The sequence below is a fragment of the Carettochelys insculpta genome, chromosome 9, assembly GCF_033958435.1.
Source record: "Carettochelys insculpta isolate YL-2023 chromosome 9, ASM3395843v1, whole genome shotgun sequence".
NCBI lineage: Eukaryota > Metazoa > Chordata > Testudines > Carettochelyidae > Carettochelys > Carettochelys insculpta.
This window is the reverse complement of record NC_134145.1, coordinates 12,403,325-12,418,588: the sequence shown is the minus strand read 5'-3', so window position 1 is coordinate 12,418,588 and position 15,264 is coordinate 12,403,325. Positions and strand designations below refer to the sequence as shown.

The following is a 15,264-nucleotide window of genomic DNA, read 5'->3' as shown; positions in this document are numbered from 1 at the left end:
ACCAAGTTCTGATTTAGTCAAGAGCCCCAATATGAAATGAATAGTTTTCCAATTGTCGAAGTAAGGGGCTCTTGCTCTCCGGCTATGTCTACACTATCCCCCTTCTTTGAATGGGGCATGGTAATCAGCCTGCGCAGAGAATACTAATGAAGTCTGTGATGAATATGCAGACCCTCATTAGGGTAATTTTCCCCATGGCAACTTAGAAGTGCCAGCATGCCGTGTAGCTGCAGGCACTTCAAAGTACCTGCACAACTTTGAAGGGCACTTCGAAGTTCCCATGACTACACAGCATGCCAGCGCTTGCCTCAAGGAGAATTCACCTAATGAGGTGCTTCATATTTCAAAGTGCCCTTACTCCCAAAATTTTTTGGGAGTAAGGGCACTTTGAAGTTGCGTGGGTGCTTTGAAGAGCCTGTGACTATATGGCGTGCCAGCGCTTCAAAGTTTGCAGCGGGGAGAATTAGCTTACTACGGTGCTGCATATTCATCATAGCACTTTATTAGTATTCTCCACTAAGGCTGATTCCCATTCCTCCTTCGAAGAAGGGGGCCAGTGTAGAGACAGCCCCCATGTTTAAATTTATTCAGTCATATGTCTGAGTTTTGCCCTTGGTTTTGGTATCTGAGCACAAATCCCATTCACTTCATTAGAGGTAATATTTATAAGAAGAAGTCTGTGCTGAAACCACAACCAAAACCAGTGGACCTTGACTGAAGTGAGTATAAATAGTCAAGTTGCTTTGTATAACTTGTTCCTCCTTTTGTAGTTTTTGGCCTTACAGGACTTGATGTTACTTTCCCAGTATTCTCCTGTACGGCGACAAGAGGTCTTCAGCCTCAGTCAGCCAGGTATTCCAAAGATGAATTATTCATAGCTATAAACTTTTATGAATTGCTCTAGTAAATACTATGTAATGCTTTGAAACATGTTACATACATCTTTGTGCCTCGTACATAAAAGATCCCTCATCAGTTTGGTGTCATTTGGTGAAGCCTGATAGTGTTGTCTCCTCTACTAAACTTACTAAATACTGGTGTCATTTGTTTGATTTAAATGAGAATGGTGAGGAAACATAAATTCCAGAGTATCAAAAGCAGGGTGGTATTGACATCACAGATTCTAAATTTAAACCAAATGATAAAATAACATGTTTAAAAGTCTACTATGAGGATTTGAGTGAGAGGAAACCAAGCATCAGAGAATCACCCCTGCAGCTGTGAAAGCAAACAATGGCTATGACATAAATAGTGTATGAACCTCCTAACATACACTAAGCTCTGCTATAGGTCAATAAAAACTGACTTGAGTCCATTTTTGGGATGTTTTATTGCACTCCATCAGGCATTCTGGGGCCATGGACTAGCTTCGAATCTGTTAATTGCCATAACTGACATCCCTTTTTTGGTCTTGTTTAGTCTGAGCTAGTAAGCAACTAATGTGCCCAAATTCAGCCCTCTAATTTGCCTGTGCAACTCTCAGTGAAATTACAGGGAGCAGTAAGTATGGCTTAAAGGTTAGAATTTGACCCCCTCTGTCCTGTAACTGGTGATGGAAAAACTCCCCATGGTGAAAACGTAGCATGGCTTTCCTAGGAATGTAATGTTTCAGATAATTCACTAAGCTTGTATTAAAAGTGAAAATAGAACATAAACACAACTATCAAGATAGGCTTGTTGTTACTTGTCTTAAGTAGAGCGCGTCTGTTGTACTTTCAAATAATTGTCTCTCTGGTAGGTGGGCATCCTCACAACTGGACAGCAATATCAAAGGAGTGCTTGAATCTTTTGAGTGACTTGACGCAGAAGCTGATTATGCAGCAGGAAGCTGCAGCCACAAATGGGAGAGTGAAACAGCCACCTGCGGGAGAACTAGGAAGATCCCCAAGTTCTTCAGGTATCTGTGTGAGAGAAGATTCATAATAGCTCTTGTGGTAGGGTTTAAACCTTCAGACCCCCAAAAGACATGGTATATTGTAAGGGATGGTGTAATAATCATATAAATTGTGGAGAACCAAGTGGGTAGGTATACTCTTCTCCAAGCATTAAAGGAACCACTGTCAGCTTAAAAATTATTTTAACCCATTTGTGTTATGAGTGATACCAAAGAAAATCAAAACAGAAAACTTTGAGTGTGTGTGAGAGAGAGAGAGACTTTTTTCAGTTTACTTAGCACAGTTGACAGCATGCTTGTCTTTTTCTTCCATATTTTGTGTGGCTTAAGGAAGCTATTAGGCTATGTCTACACAGCGCTCTGCCCAGCGCCGCTGCTGGCAGAGCTGTGCAAAATGAGCTTCTCGGGATTACAAATGGTGTGCCACATGCATACTCCCAAAGCTCCTTACCATAGCCCCGCGAGAGTTCAGCGTTGGCAGAAGTGGGTGCTGGCATTGCAGAGGCCGTGGGGACGTGCCACTGTCGCCTAAACCCCGCCTCTATCGGCAGTCCCTTGGCATAAGGGACTGGCTACAGAGGCGGGGTTTAGGCGGCAGAGGCATGTCCCCACAGCTTCTGCGATGCCGGCGCCCACTTCTGTCGACACCGAACTCTCACGGGGCTATGGTAACGAGCTTTGGGCATACGCAAATGGCACGCCATTTGTAATCCCAAGAATCTTATTTTGCATAGTTCTGCCGGCAGCGGTGCTGGGCGGAGCGCTGTGTAGACATATCCTTACTCTTTTTACTAAGTGGTGGAACCTACTGTGTGTGTGGAGGGTGTGGTGCACTAAAATCTTACTTTACCCCATTTTGTGACTCTGCTGCTGCCTATAATTTACTGCTGCTAATTTAAGGTGGTAGAGGGAGTTTGGGGGTTGTTATGATTCAGCTAACGTTGGCATCAGAATGTGCAAATAACACTTACGAAGAGGCTAGGATACAAATAGACATTCTGGCTAACATATTGTCTTGGGATAAGAGCTGGAAGCACAGGTATTGTACAGAAAATGTCAATTTGTATTTGTGGTTATGTATACTAGTGTTTATTACAACTCCCCTTCCCCCCGCCAAAAAAAAAAGCACCAAAAACCTGATGGTCTCCCTTAGCCTTTAAAATACTTAAATCCATAGGTAAGGTTAAATATAGACTTAAAAAGTAAGGGCTCTGAATGGGGTGGTGATATGCTGTTCTATTGGAAATCTGTTGTCTTTCATTAAGAACATGAGGGCTAAAATAGCTGTGGGAATTGTAACCTTAGGGGACATGCTAATAGAAAAATGAGTTCACTGTATGTCTCTTTGCAATGTGTTCATCATCACCAGAAGCAGCTGTTACAGAAGAAATGGCCTTCCATACACAGAGGTCTCATGTTGCTTCTAGAGCCCACATGCCTTCCTTGGTTAAAACATCCTTCCTACCCTTAAAGGCATTGTCTGCATCTGATCTTGGAAGCTCTTTTGGTTCACCTTTCAGTTCTCCTGCTCTAAATCGCCAGGCTGGAATTGTAGATTTAAACTCTCCTTGGCATGGATCAGTCCAAAGTCCTCATGTTATGAGAAGAGGACCAAAGCTGTGGACATCAAGTTCAGGTGGGGATCTTCTGCTTCAATCCCCTCTTTAGGTATAATTGAAATATTGCCTTTACTGTATAAATCCTTATCTTTGGAGTTAAACTATTGCTCTAGGGAGAGCCTACCTATTTTTCTCTAATATAGGTTGGATTTCTTTTGTAGATCTACAAATGAATGGCTCTTATCAAGAGTCCTTCCCTGTGATTTCTGTTGCAAGAGTTGGTAATGAAGCAATACAGCCAAGTTTTATTTATACATGGCTCCAGAACAAGCAAGAGCAGGTAGAGTAAAAATTGTGTTACAAACTAGTTAAAATCAGCTCTTTGTTTCTGTATGTAGCTTGGAAGATTTTTTTTTAAAAGGGAAACTTCATTTTAATGTATGATCTTCCTTATGAGATTAGCAGACCTAATTTATTGTAAAAAGGACAACCCTAATTCTTCAAAACTCTCTCTCTCTCTCTGTAGAAAGTTTAGGACTGAAGTTGAGGTTGACCATTAGAAATTTTGCCTGCATTTTTTTCTTAATCTTAAATTGGGGGTGGGGGGGGTGTCTCTCTTTTTCTCTTATTTAGGTTCGGAGTTTCTTGTCAAAACGGGTGCTGATAATGTATTTCTTCAGTAAGGTAAGGATTAATGTATGTGACAGCATATGGTTGGGTACCCCAGAAACACATGGGTTAAAGGAAGGTTCTAGTCTTGTATTAAGTGAATCCTCTAAATTTTGGTAGTAATGTTTCTAAAGCATCTTTTATTCCAGGGTCTTACTGCACTTTACATACTGTTGTATTTATACTTAGTGAAGACTGCAATATTGGAATCATTTATAAAAACACTGTATTTTTAACACCCTGTTTTTGGTGATACCACTTAAAACTTCTCAGAGACTTGATCTTGTGATGTGGACCAACCATAGGAACCTTTTGTTAATTTGTTTGGTAGAGATTGTCAACCTCCTGAGGAAACTTTTTTTAAAAATTTTAATGTGGTCACAAAAGATTAAATAAATAGATTGAGCTCAGCATTTTTTAAATTGTGTAAGTTTAGTTTAACTGACATAAGCTCAAATAAGCAGTCCTCACATACATGAATCAATAATATGACCAGAATTATTCAAAACTATCTGATCATTCTGATTTGACTCTTTCATAGACTTAAATGAATGTTATCTGCAGTTCAGGTCATGTCCCCCATATCTCTGGATGCTGATCTCCTCCTCTAATTAGTATCAAAAGAGGATTTCTGCTGCCTCATCAGTTTTTCTTCCCCCAGTCCTGGTGCTCCACAGAGACCTTTGTGAACTATGGTGAGAGACTGGGCCATATTAAGCCAGTCAGCGGAGCTGTGAGATGTACATTGTCCCTCAATTCCAGTGCTTAATCTGTGCCAATGCTTAGCATAGCACCTCTGGGCTTGCTGCACTGATTATGAAAATGAAAAAAAAAACAAAAAACCTGCTTCAGCCCGGGCACCTCTTTCTTTATATATGAAGCACTGCTCAGGCCCCTGTGACATTAGAACAGATAATGTAGCCCTGTTGTTTGTAAAGCCCCCTCTCGTGGTTTATCACACAGTTGCAATTCGGATATTAGGTGGGCCAGAGCCAGTGTGCATGTTCCAAGGTTTTGGATGGCACCTGCCTCTTATGCATTTCCTGAGGTCTGCCTGCTTTACAGGTGGGTTCTGCAGCTTCTTCTGCCAGGGTGGGAAGTAGTGTGTAAATACAAATAGCTCGGCACACTTTGGGCTAGGTCTGCCCAGCATTCTGGAGCATACTCATGTTGTTCAGGCACACTGATCCCACAGCAGATATTTAGTGGCAATAGAGATGAATGTGTGGTAACTATTCATAGCAAGAAAATGCCAGATAAATGGCTGTCTCTATAGCACTTATCTCCAATAAAATTTAGTAGCATGTTTTCTCCAGTGGGGACCATAGTTTCCAACTTTTCTTGTTATATGTCTGAGATCATATTTGAAACAAACAATTTTGGTTGGCTGGCTGGGGAGGGAAGCTTTTCTGAAATCTTGTGTTTTCTCCTTAGCATCCTGAGGCCTCTATCCAGGCTGTCTTTTCTGATGCCCAAATGCATATTTGGGCATTAGAAGGTAAGCAACTTTGGTTTGAATTTGTGTTTATTGTTCAGGGTTTCTGGTGCAACAGCGGTGCACATCATGAAAGCTCCATTTTCAAACTTAAATCCACCTATGTAGTAATGGATACAAATGAAAATTTTTCCACTGTAAGCATAACCTACACTCATACTTGTGTGGTTTTGTTAGTGTCTAGTGGCTGGACTAGAGTGATCTGAGTTTACTGCTGCCTTTGAGCTTGGAGACTTGAAACTCTTAGCTCAAGCTGTTTAGTTTCATTGGTTTAGATTCACAAATCCTGGGTTTAGTCTCCATGGTGGCTACCCAATCCAGGGCAAAAAAGTTGCTTTTGTTTTAGTGAAGTATATGCAACATTGAAATTATAACACAAGCCCACAGAAGGAAGGCCATTTTCAATTGATATGCTTATTGTCAGGATAGCTCAGTGGTTTGAGCATTGGCCTGCTAAACACAGGATTGTAAGCTCAATCATTGAGGGGGCCATTTAGGGATCTGTAGCAAATAGCTTTTTAAAAAAAAAATCTGTGAGGGATGGTGGTAAGCTCTGCTGTGAGGGCAGGGTACTGGACTCGATAACCTCTCAAGGTTCCTTCCCCTTCTATGAGATAGGTGTATGTCCATATTGTTTAACTTTTACTTGTTCACAATAGAAGCCAGCAATATGCTAGTTCCCTGTTGGATAATCTCAGAGCTGTGTGAGACAATGCTGTAATATGGAACAGTGCTGTAATCTCAAGAACACAAGCACTCTCTACACAAGTGTGCTATTCTCACCTGTGTGTTGTGAAAATTGTCCAAGTATGCTCGGAAATTTTTGTCAATTTTCCCTTGCTGTGGCTCTTTGCAGTCACTGTGAAGGGAAATACTGACCCTGCAAGACCCTGTTCATACCACAAAGCAGCTGAAATGTTGCTTCCCCTGCCCAAATGAGCTATCAGGGAGCCCACCCCCACTCTCTGCTGTGGCAGGTGGTAGGGAGGGCGGGAGCCTGTTGAAGCTGTGATGCAGTTTAAATACCGCGTCCTGGCTCCAACGGGCTGGCGGGAAGGGGAGCTGCTTTCAGAGGTTACTCATTTACTCAACATCCCTAGCATGGCGTTGAGCAGATTTTTTTGAAAACATGTCTGTGCTCACTGTCTAAGATGGTGTATCCTGTGGTTGATTTGAAACATTAATGCATTGATCCTCCTTTAGCTTGTTGTATGTACTACTGTGTTCAAACTTCTTTAGGAAGACTGTAACCATAGTGCATATGTCAATGTGACATTTATAAGCAATCGATTCAGCTGAAAAAAATGGCTGTGCCATTGTCTCACTGAAGTGTGCTGTTACTGAAAAGGTTGGGAGCCACTGCTCTACACACATACTGCAAGACAGTGCAAGCCCCGGAGAAATGACATTGAGTTAAGACAAACAATACATGGAAGCAACAGCTGGAGGGAAGGTGTCATGGAGAGAACAAAGTTAGCAGCAATGAAAGTGAATGGTTGTTATCAGCCATTTGCCTAGTTTGGAGAGGATTTTAAATATATACACAAGCAGTAGATATCATCAGAATAATTCCTGCTGGTAGTCTACCTAGTCATAAGCTACATACTTGATTGATTATATTATGTTAGTACCTAGAAATCCCTGTTGTGATAGCCTAGGCACTGTACAGCCAAACAAAGACAGCAATCCCTGTGCTAGAAAACTGGCAATTTACAGAATTTGAGGTAAAGGGGCATAGATGAGTTGCAGGAACATAAATATAAATTGAATATAGTTTGACAAAAACAAAAAAAACCAAACAAAAAACCCCCGTAAAACAGTTTGCCATTTACCTACCAGTGCCCGATGGGTTGTGAGTATTTGTGAGTATCATGGCAGAGATGAGTTTTGAGAATGGATTTAAAAGAATAAAATGGAAGTTTTTATTCATGCAAAATGGGCAATGTGGTTTCAGTAATTATTAATGGTTCATAGTTTGTACCTGGAGCAAGTTAGAGCAGCTACAGGGCTGCTATAACCTGCACCTAGTTGCACTATACTTCCAGGGATCTGCCTCCATATTAGTGGAATCTTCAGGTTGCAAATGCTGTAAACCACAGTGGGTGCCAGAGTCTGGCCTATTAATTCCCTAAAAGTATATCAAATTTGTTCCGTTTCTGAAGACTAAATTAGGATTAGTTGGATCTGGGCTGTACTAGATGTAATACTAATGTCTGTCTTTGCTTGGAGGTCTGTCTCGTTTGGTAGCAGCCTCATTTACTGAAGACCGATTTGGAGTTGTCCAAACTACCTTGCCAGCTATTCTGAACACCTTACTTACTCTTCAGGAGGTGAGGATCCTTGACATGTCCTTAGCATAATCTTAGTTCAAGGGGGAAGTTTTCCTGTTCATTTTCCTGTGCTATACTGTTGCATTGCTGACTAACTGTATATAATGGAACTAATATGTCAAATGGCTTATCGTAATCTTCTGTTAAACTAAACAAAGCACAAGAGTCTTTTTTTAAACTGAATATCTCATTAGATTTTTCTTAACTGACATTACACTTGGAAAGTTTTTTTTAAATAAATTATGCCAAACACTCAATTACAGTGTCTCACAGGAGTAACAGTTATTAATATTACTAACCTAAGTTTTAGGATTTAATCTTCAATTTGATCATATGTTCCTCAGAAGTAGACCCCTGACTTACTCATAGGTTGCATTCCTGGGCAACCATGCATAAGTCATATTTCATATAAGTTAGGACCAAGTTGGGGAGGGGCCCTGCTGCCTTCGGGTCCCCCATTCCTGGCTGTGCCTGGGTCCCCGCTCCTGTGAGTGGCAGGAAGCCCAGAGCTAGGCGCAGCAGCGCAAGTCAGTTTCCTGGCTTCCAGGAGTGGTGGGGAGCAGGGAGCCAGGCTGCTGCCTGGTTCCCAGCTCCCCACGAATCACAGTTTTGACTTGCATTATTGCAAGAAACACACGCGTTGAAATTGTGTAAGTTGGTGGGTCTACTGTACAGCATTTCAATTTCAGAGCCAACAGATTTCAGGCGATCACACCTGTTTCGTGTTTCTCTGCAAATATTAGAGTATGACTTTCCAAACAATTATCACATCACTGTGTGATGTATTTGGGATGTGTTATACACGCACGTCTCTTGAAGGTAATGTTGTATGCTACTTATAATACTGTTCTGTTTTAATGGAAGAGCCTTAGAATTTTAGGGGTAATCAAATTTCTTCAGCATAAGACATTCCCAAAACATGCAGTGAAAATACTCCCTTATTTTTAAAAGATTAGTCATGGCAAATTTGGAAATTGTTCCTTCTGCTGCTGTGTTTGTACGATGTTCAGCATTTTAAAGCATCCTTAAATAGAGAGTCTCATTTTACAAAGTTTGCTTCTCTATTCCCATTGGCCAAAATGCAGAAGGAATGTTGGGTCAAGCTGTCTCCAATCTTTTTTGTACTTGTTAGTGGTGAAACTTCTGAATATGCTGTTAGTCTCTTCACTTCACTTGGCACGACTGCTTGTATTACTTGAGTTTGTTTGAAATAAATTCAACAGAACAGTTCTTCTCATTCACTTGTCAATCCAGGTGGTAGACAAGCACTTCAAGCTGCCTCATGCTTCCAGCAAACCTTCCAGGATTTTGGGAAGTGTGATGGACACCTCTTACAAGTCGCTACGATTTGCGCTTAGAGCATCTCTGAAAACGGCAATATACCGGATGACTACTACTTTTGGACAACATCTAAAGTAAGGCATTTTGTATTTGCAGTTATTTGCTTAGTTCTGTTAAAGTGAATGTAATCATATAGTATAGCAAAGGCCAGAAGGCGAAAAGTTTTGCCATCGTAAGCACTGGTGCGTAATGTATGATGCTGGCAGGGTATGCTTTCCTGCTGACATAACTGTCGCTGCCCATTGCTCTTGTTGTACTGTGTCAGCAGGGGAGCTCTCTCCCTTTAGCATAACATGACTGTACGAGTGCTCTTATAGCAGCAAAGCTGTATTGGTACAGCTGTGCTGCTGTAAGCTTGTAAGTATAGACAAGGCCCAGGTGTACCTGTGGAAAAGGAAACCCATAAATACGACCTTAACAGGACATCAAACAATAATTCTCAGCTATTTGAAAACACGAAGGGAAGTTTCCCAGTCCATGTCTGTCTTTGTGTTCTTGCCCCACACAAACGGCAGTTAATTTATATTATATGCAGGCTTAATCATCTGTAGAGTCCTAATAGACTGAAACATGACTGTGAGGCGCTGGCTGGCTATGCTGTTTTTGTAAAAGCAATAGCAGCCTCATTCCTAATTTGTGGACATGAAAGTTGATGGAAGTTACATGAACTATGAGATCATCATTCCTCTGGCATTTTGCCACCATGCTATTAACTTTGAAAGTAACAGTAACACATGAGCAACAACTACTTTATAAGGGATTTTTCCTTTGCAGACTTCAGTTATATTTAAAATTGTTTACATTGCAAGAAGAGTTGCAAATACTAAAGGAGTTTATAAGTGAATTACTGTTTTGGATCTGGTTTAAAAGAACTAATACCTTTCACTAATTAAAAAATACTAGGTGTCCAATTCCAAATGTGAATTCGCTTGTCTTTGCCCTTAATATTTGAATGTAAGTTTTTATTACACAACACAGCTGGGTTTTCTAGATTTCTAGTGCACTCCCAACTATTGGTTTCAACTTCTGCTTAGACTGTTTGACATACAAGGCTTTGCTGTACAGTTGTTGTGACATGTTAATGTAAAAAATTATGCTTGTATTTTGTTCTAGTGCAGTTCAAGTGTCTGCAGAGCATAAGAAAAGACTTCAGCAATTCCTGGAGTTCAAAGAATAGTCAAGTAAATAGGTTATGTTGCTGATACTGCTACAGATGGACAGGACATGGTTTTCATTCTTGAACAGGAAGAAAGTGGGACTGATTAGTCTTCCTGTCTTGTTTGGTGGCCTTTTCAGAAAGTGTATTTTAAATGTAAATCACAGAATGCAACTCTTAGAGGAGTTACAAAAAAGTCTTCTGTTTGGATCACTTTATTTGATTTTTTTTGTATAATAAAGTTCTTTTTTTCCCAAAAAAAAATTGGTTAATTTACATATTCTTGACAATTGATGAAACCTCATCATTTTATGAGATTGGTATCTGCTTTTGATGAGAACAGGGTTAATCTGTCGCTTCACCTGTTTTACCAGGTGTGTGTTGCTTAGCAGCTCATATTGAAGGGGTGGGGTGGGGGGCCAGAATCACAAAGGTGCTCAGGCACTTAAAGATGCAGGTAGGCCTTTTTAATATTTATATTAGGCACCTATGTGTATCTTTCGACACCTCAATACCATTTTAGATCTGGCCCTTACTATTCTGTAGTGCAAGGAGCTTTTGCTTTCAGTGATTCAGAAGTATTAAAGTTGTGCTATGGAATAAAGGGTGCAATATTTCTGCCTCCTGATAAAATGTGTGCAAAAGAAAATGGTGTGCAGAAAGCCATATCTCAAGAATACAAATAGGACTGTTTACTTATAGGCTGAATAAATTTATCCCTTGTTAAATGCGTACTTTATTTACAAGTACGCACGTAAACAAGGGACACATTTACCTACCTTAGTTCACTCTACGAGTTAACTCCCCCCTGCTAATACAAGCCTTACCCCCTCCCCGTGGCTCTAACCCCCTAGTCTGACCCCGTCAGCCGTGCAGCCTCAAACCACGGTAGCCTGATGCCCCTGCTGGTCCCATAGCCATACCCCAACACAGCCCTAAACAGTGGTAGCCATCCCCCCTTACCGGCCCCACAGCTTGAACCCACCCCCACCACCTGTACCCCTGGTGGCCCTGCAGCCTGACAGGCCTGCCAGCCCCACAACCAGCCCTCCTGCCGCCTGTAACCCCCACAACCCTGTAGCCTGACTCCCACTGCCCGTCACCCGTGTGGCCAGACCCCCCCGCAGCCTGACCACCCCACCCCCGGCACCAAACCGCAGCGTCCTGAACCCCCCTCAACCTACCACCAGATTGTAATTCTTCCCGCTCACAGCCCCAAACTACCCCCAGCCTTTAACCTTCCCCAACCCAAGGTTCACTCACCTTTCAAAAGCAGCACCACCTGTTGCCACTCCTCCGAGTTAGGAGCCATAGGAACTAATCGGAGACTTTCACCTGTAATTTAATAGGAATTTAGTGTCCGTCTTTCAAGTTTTTGCCTATGAGCAGAAACTTGGGAACCAATTGTGCTCGTATAGCGAGGGATGAGTGTAGTTTGAGAAACTAGCAACTTGAATTTTAGTTTCAGGAGGGATTATGGGTTTATGATGTTTTTTTTTTTAATGGAAGTGTAGAAAACGTTAAAGTTGGAAATTCACTAGGCAAGTTTACTAAGTGACAGTTCTAAGACCCAGTTTGAATTGACATCCTTTCTGTTAGAATGGTAAGCTAGAAATACAGTTTGTGTGAGAGAGATGGCATTTCATCCTTTTGTTTTCCAGGTGAGGCTGACATTGGAAGGTATTTTTGTTAACTATTTTGATGTTGTTGTTTAAAGGTAAGCAAGCATGTCATCATGTTTGTAGAGACCACATTATTTCTTCAATATATCGGTACACTTGTGTGCATTTACTTGATATTTACCAGTGCAGGCATCACACCACAAACATATGCAGTAAGAAATCCTGAGATGCAGCTGCAATATTTTCAGCAACAAGCGAACTAAACACTTACAAATGGATTCATGGTGATTATGGTAGATGTAGATTCAAGTCTTGGTTCCAAAGCTTTCAGCACGTGTACCTCTGTCTTTTACACCAGTATAACCATGATTAGAATGTGGCTCTAACACTGATCCTCATTTGCAGAAGGATTTAGATAGGCCAGGTATTGCTCATGTAACTGGATTTTAGTAGTTCGGTTGGTGTGAGAAAAAAGTGACTTGATAACAGATATCAAGTAGTACATTCTTCAGCGATTCATTAAGATTTCAGTTTAAAAAAACATTTTGAGACATGTATGTTGCTTAAATTAGTAAGGTCACTGGGAATTTATTATACTGCTGTAGTACCTACGTTTTGGGGTTTTCAGGTTTGATATTGAGGCATATTTCCCACCTTAGATTCAAGTACTATGAACTGAACCTCACTTTTAGGAATTGATGTTTAAATCCTAGCTAATGTTAAGTTATCTGATTAATTTAAGGTCTGCTTTGCATTTAGATGGGATTTTTGTTTCGCTCTATGGCTTTTTTTTTGTAATTTGACTTACTTTTTTTTAATTACAACATAGTGCACCTGAGTCAAAATATGCTCTGGCAACTGAATGAGTTACATCTTGGTGCTGACTTGTTCAAAACGCTTTTGTTCAAAGTTTCAAACGCACATAACAACGAAGGGTCCTGTGGCCACAGGACCCTTCATTGCTGTTACAGATCCAGACTAACACGTCTACCCCTCTGATACTAAACACACACAAGTTTATCTCTGGAAAAACTGGTGTGTGATTTTTTTTTTTTTTTTCCCTCCCAACCTCTGCTCAAAGCCAAAATGCATCCAAGAAATGAAGTGGTCTCAGGTTTAAGTGTAACTGTTCATGGACAGACTGTACTGAGTAAGGCACAATGTCTATAATATACCAATAACTTTCTGTGGGCCAGCCAACTCCCGGCCAGCGAGAGGCATGCCTGGCTTCTAGGTCAGTGCCTCCTTCCATGAGGAGTCCCTCAGACACATGCACCCATAGAGGCTGTTCGCTGTCTTTCCCCTCCTGCCCTTTGTTTTTCTCTACCTCTGATGTTTGTTTTTAACTTTTCTAATTCTCAGACTCTGACCAATAAATGTGGTGGTTCTTCTCCCGTTTGAAACTATTATAAACTTTCCTAAAGTAAAGGAGTATGTGAAGCAAAATGATGGGTCCTACAACAACTGAAATAAGACAGCATACATTTTCCCATGAAGTGTTAAAATATCACATTCGTTCTACAGTCTGATAGTTCTTAAGCATCTCCCACTAGCTAAGCTATTTGGTACAAGGTGGTAATTCTGGGGAGAACTTGGTAGGATTTGGGGAGTTTCTATAGCACTTTTCAAGCTGAAGGAATTCAAGGAATGGTACAAATTTATGTCTGAGGCTAAGTTTCCACTGTAATTGAGCCATGCCTGGGATATTCAGTACTAAGCTAGTACAGTGTAATTTTGTGAATGCGTTTTGGATAAGGGGGAAGGTTAGCTTAGTTTAGTGATTCTCAAACTTCATTGCACTGTGATCCCTTCCTAACAACAAAAATTGATATGTGACCCTTTAGGGAGACTGAAGATCAAGGGCAGTAGGGCAGAGGGGGAGAAGTAGAGGCTTAGCTGAAGGGGCAGGTGGCATGTAGGCAGGTGAACTTAGCCCTGGGTAGTGGGGCTTGGGCTTCAGGCTTGCTGGTGCTCAGAGCCAATGCCAGCCTTGGTGACCACGTTTAGATGGGGTCACAACCCACAGTTGAGAACCCCTGGCTTTGTTTAATGGTCTGTGTACTTGATGAAGGGGACAATAGTGAACTCTTTTTGGATCTTTTGGTTTGCCAGCAGAGGTCACTGCTCCAAACAGATTTAGAAAATAGCTAGATTGCAAGCTGATCTGCTTTTTAGTGATGCTTACTGAAAACTACCATGCCGCACTTCCTTTAAGGCCCTGATCCTGCAAAGAGAATTGTGGAGGAGCATACCTGCAGCTGTGTGGATTGCCATAGGCTTCAGTAGGATTTGGCATAAGTGCAGGAACCTGCATATGAGAAATCATAGACCAATTACTCTAACTCTGGTACCTGGAAAGATACCAGAACAAATTATTAAACAATTAGTTTATTAGACTCTAGAGATAAGTAGGTTTTATAGGAAATAGCATGGATTTGTCAAAGGTAAATCATGCCAAACCAGCCTAATTTTTCTTTCTGACAGAGTTAGTGGCCAGATACCGAGGGAGGAACCTGCAGATGTGAGTGATCTTGATTTTTAGTAAGGATTTGGACATAGTTCCACATGACATTCTCATAAGCAAACTTGGGATAGGTGGTCTAGATTAAATCACGATTAAGATGCACGCACAACTGGCTGGAAAAACTTCAAAGTGTTGTTATTAGTGCTTTGCTGTCAAACGGAGGGTGGGGGGAGGGATATTTCTAAAGCAGGCCCATAGAGGCTTGTCCTAAGCCTGCTTCTCATTTAATATTAATTACTTGGATAGTAGAGTAGTGAATATGTGCTTTTAAAATTTGCAGATGACATTAAGCTGGGAGGTTTTGCTAACCCGTTGGAGGACAGGATTAATGTTTTAAGTGATTTTGGCAATCTAGAAAACTGGTATGAATTTAACAAGATTAAATGCAGCAGATACAAGTGCAGTGTACTTCACTTAGGAAAGAAAAATCAAATACACAATAAGGAATAAGCGCTAGGCATTAGAAAGTGGTTTTTGGCTACCAGTTGAATACCAGCTAACAAAGTGGTGCTGTTGTGAAAAATGCTGATGTGTTAAGGTGTATTAGCAGGAGGATTGTGTTTAAGACAAGGGAGGTAATTCTGCTTTCATGAGCACTTCTGAAGCCTCCACTGGTGTGATAGGCATGGACAGCTGGAGAGGTTCTAGAATAATGGAATGAATTGTAAGGTTTA

The 15,264-nt window shown here is 41.1% G+C and overlaps 1 protein-coding gene across 3 annotated transcripts in view; it reads left to right on the top strand.

Annotated features, from left to right (window-relative positions):
- NDC1 (NDC1 transmembrane nucleoporin) overlaps nt 1-10,698 on the top strand; it is a 29,781-nt gene extending 19,083 nt beyond the window's left edge. For 2 of the 3 annotated variants that reach the window (XM_075002510.1, XM_075002508.1), the window contains 9 exons: nt 771-852; nt 1,739-1,897; nt 3,264-3,530; nt 3,675-3,793; nt 4,087-4,137; nt 5,557-5,620; nt 7,847-7,947; nt 9,202-9,362; nt 10,402-10,698. In XM_075002510.1, the coding sequence (XP_074858611.1) occupies nt 771-852; nt 1,739-1,897; nt 3,264-3,530; nt 3,675-3,793; nt 4,087-4,137; nt 5,557-5,620; nt 7,847-7,947; nt 9,202-9,362; nt 10,402-10,465 (1,068 nt within the window). In that variant the 3' untranslated portion in view covers nt 10,466-10,698. The remainder of the gene's footprint in view (nt 1-770; nt 853-1,738; nt 1,898-3,263; nt 3,531-3,674; nt 3,794-4,086; nt 4,138-5,556; nt 5,621-7,846; nt 7,948-9,201; nt 9,363-10,401) is intronic. The other variant, XM_075002509.1, reaches the window with a different exon arrangement.
- Nucleotides 10,699-15,264: the final 4,566 nt, after the last annotated feature.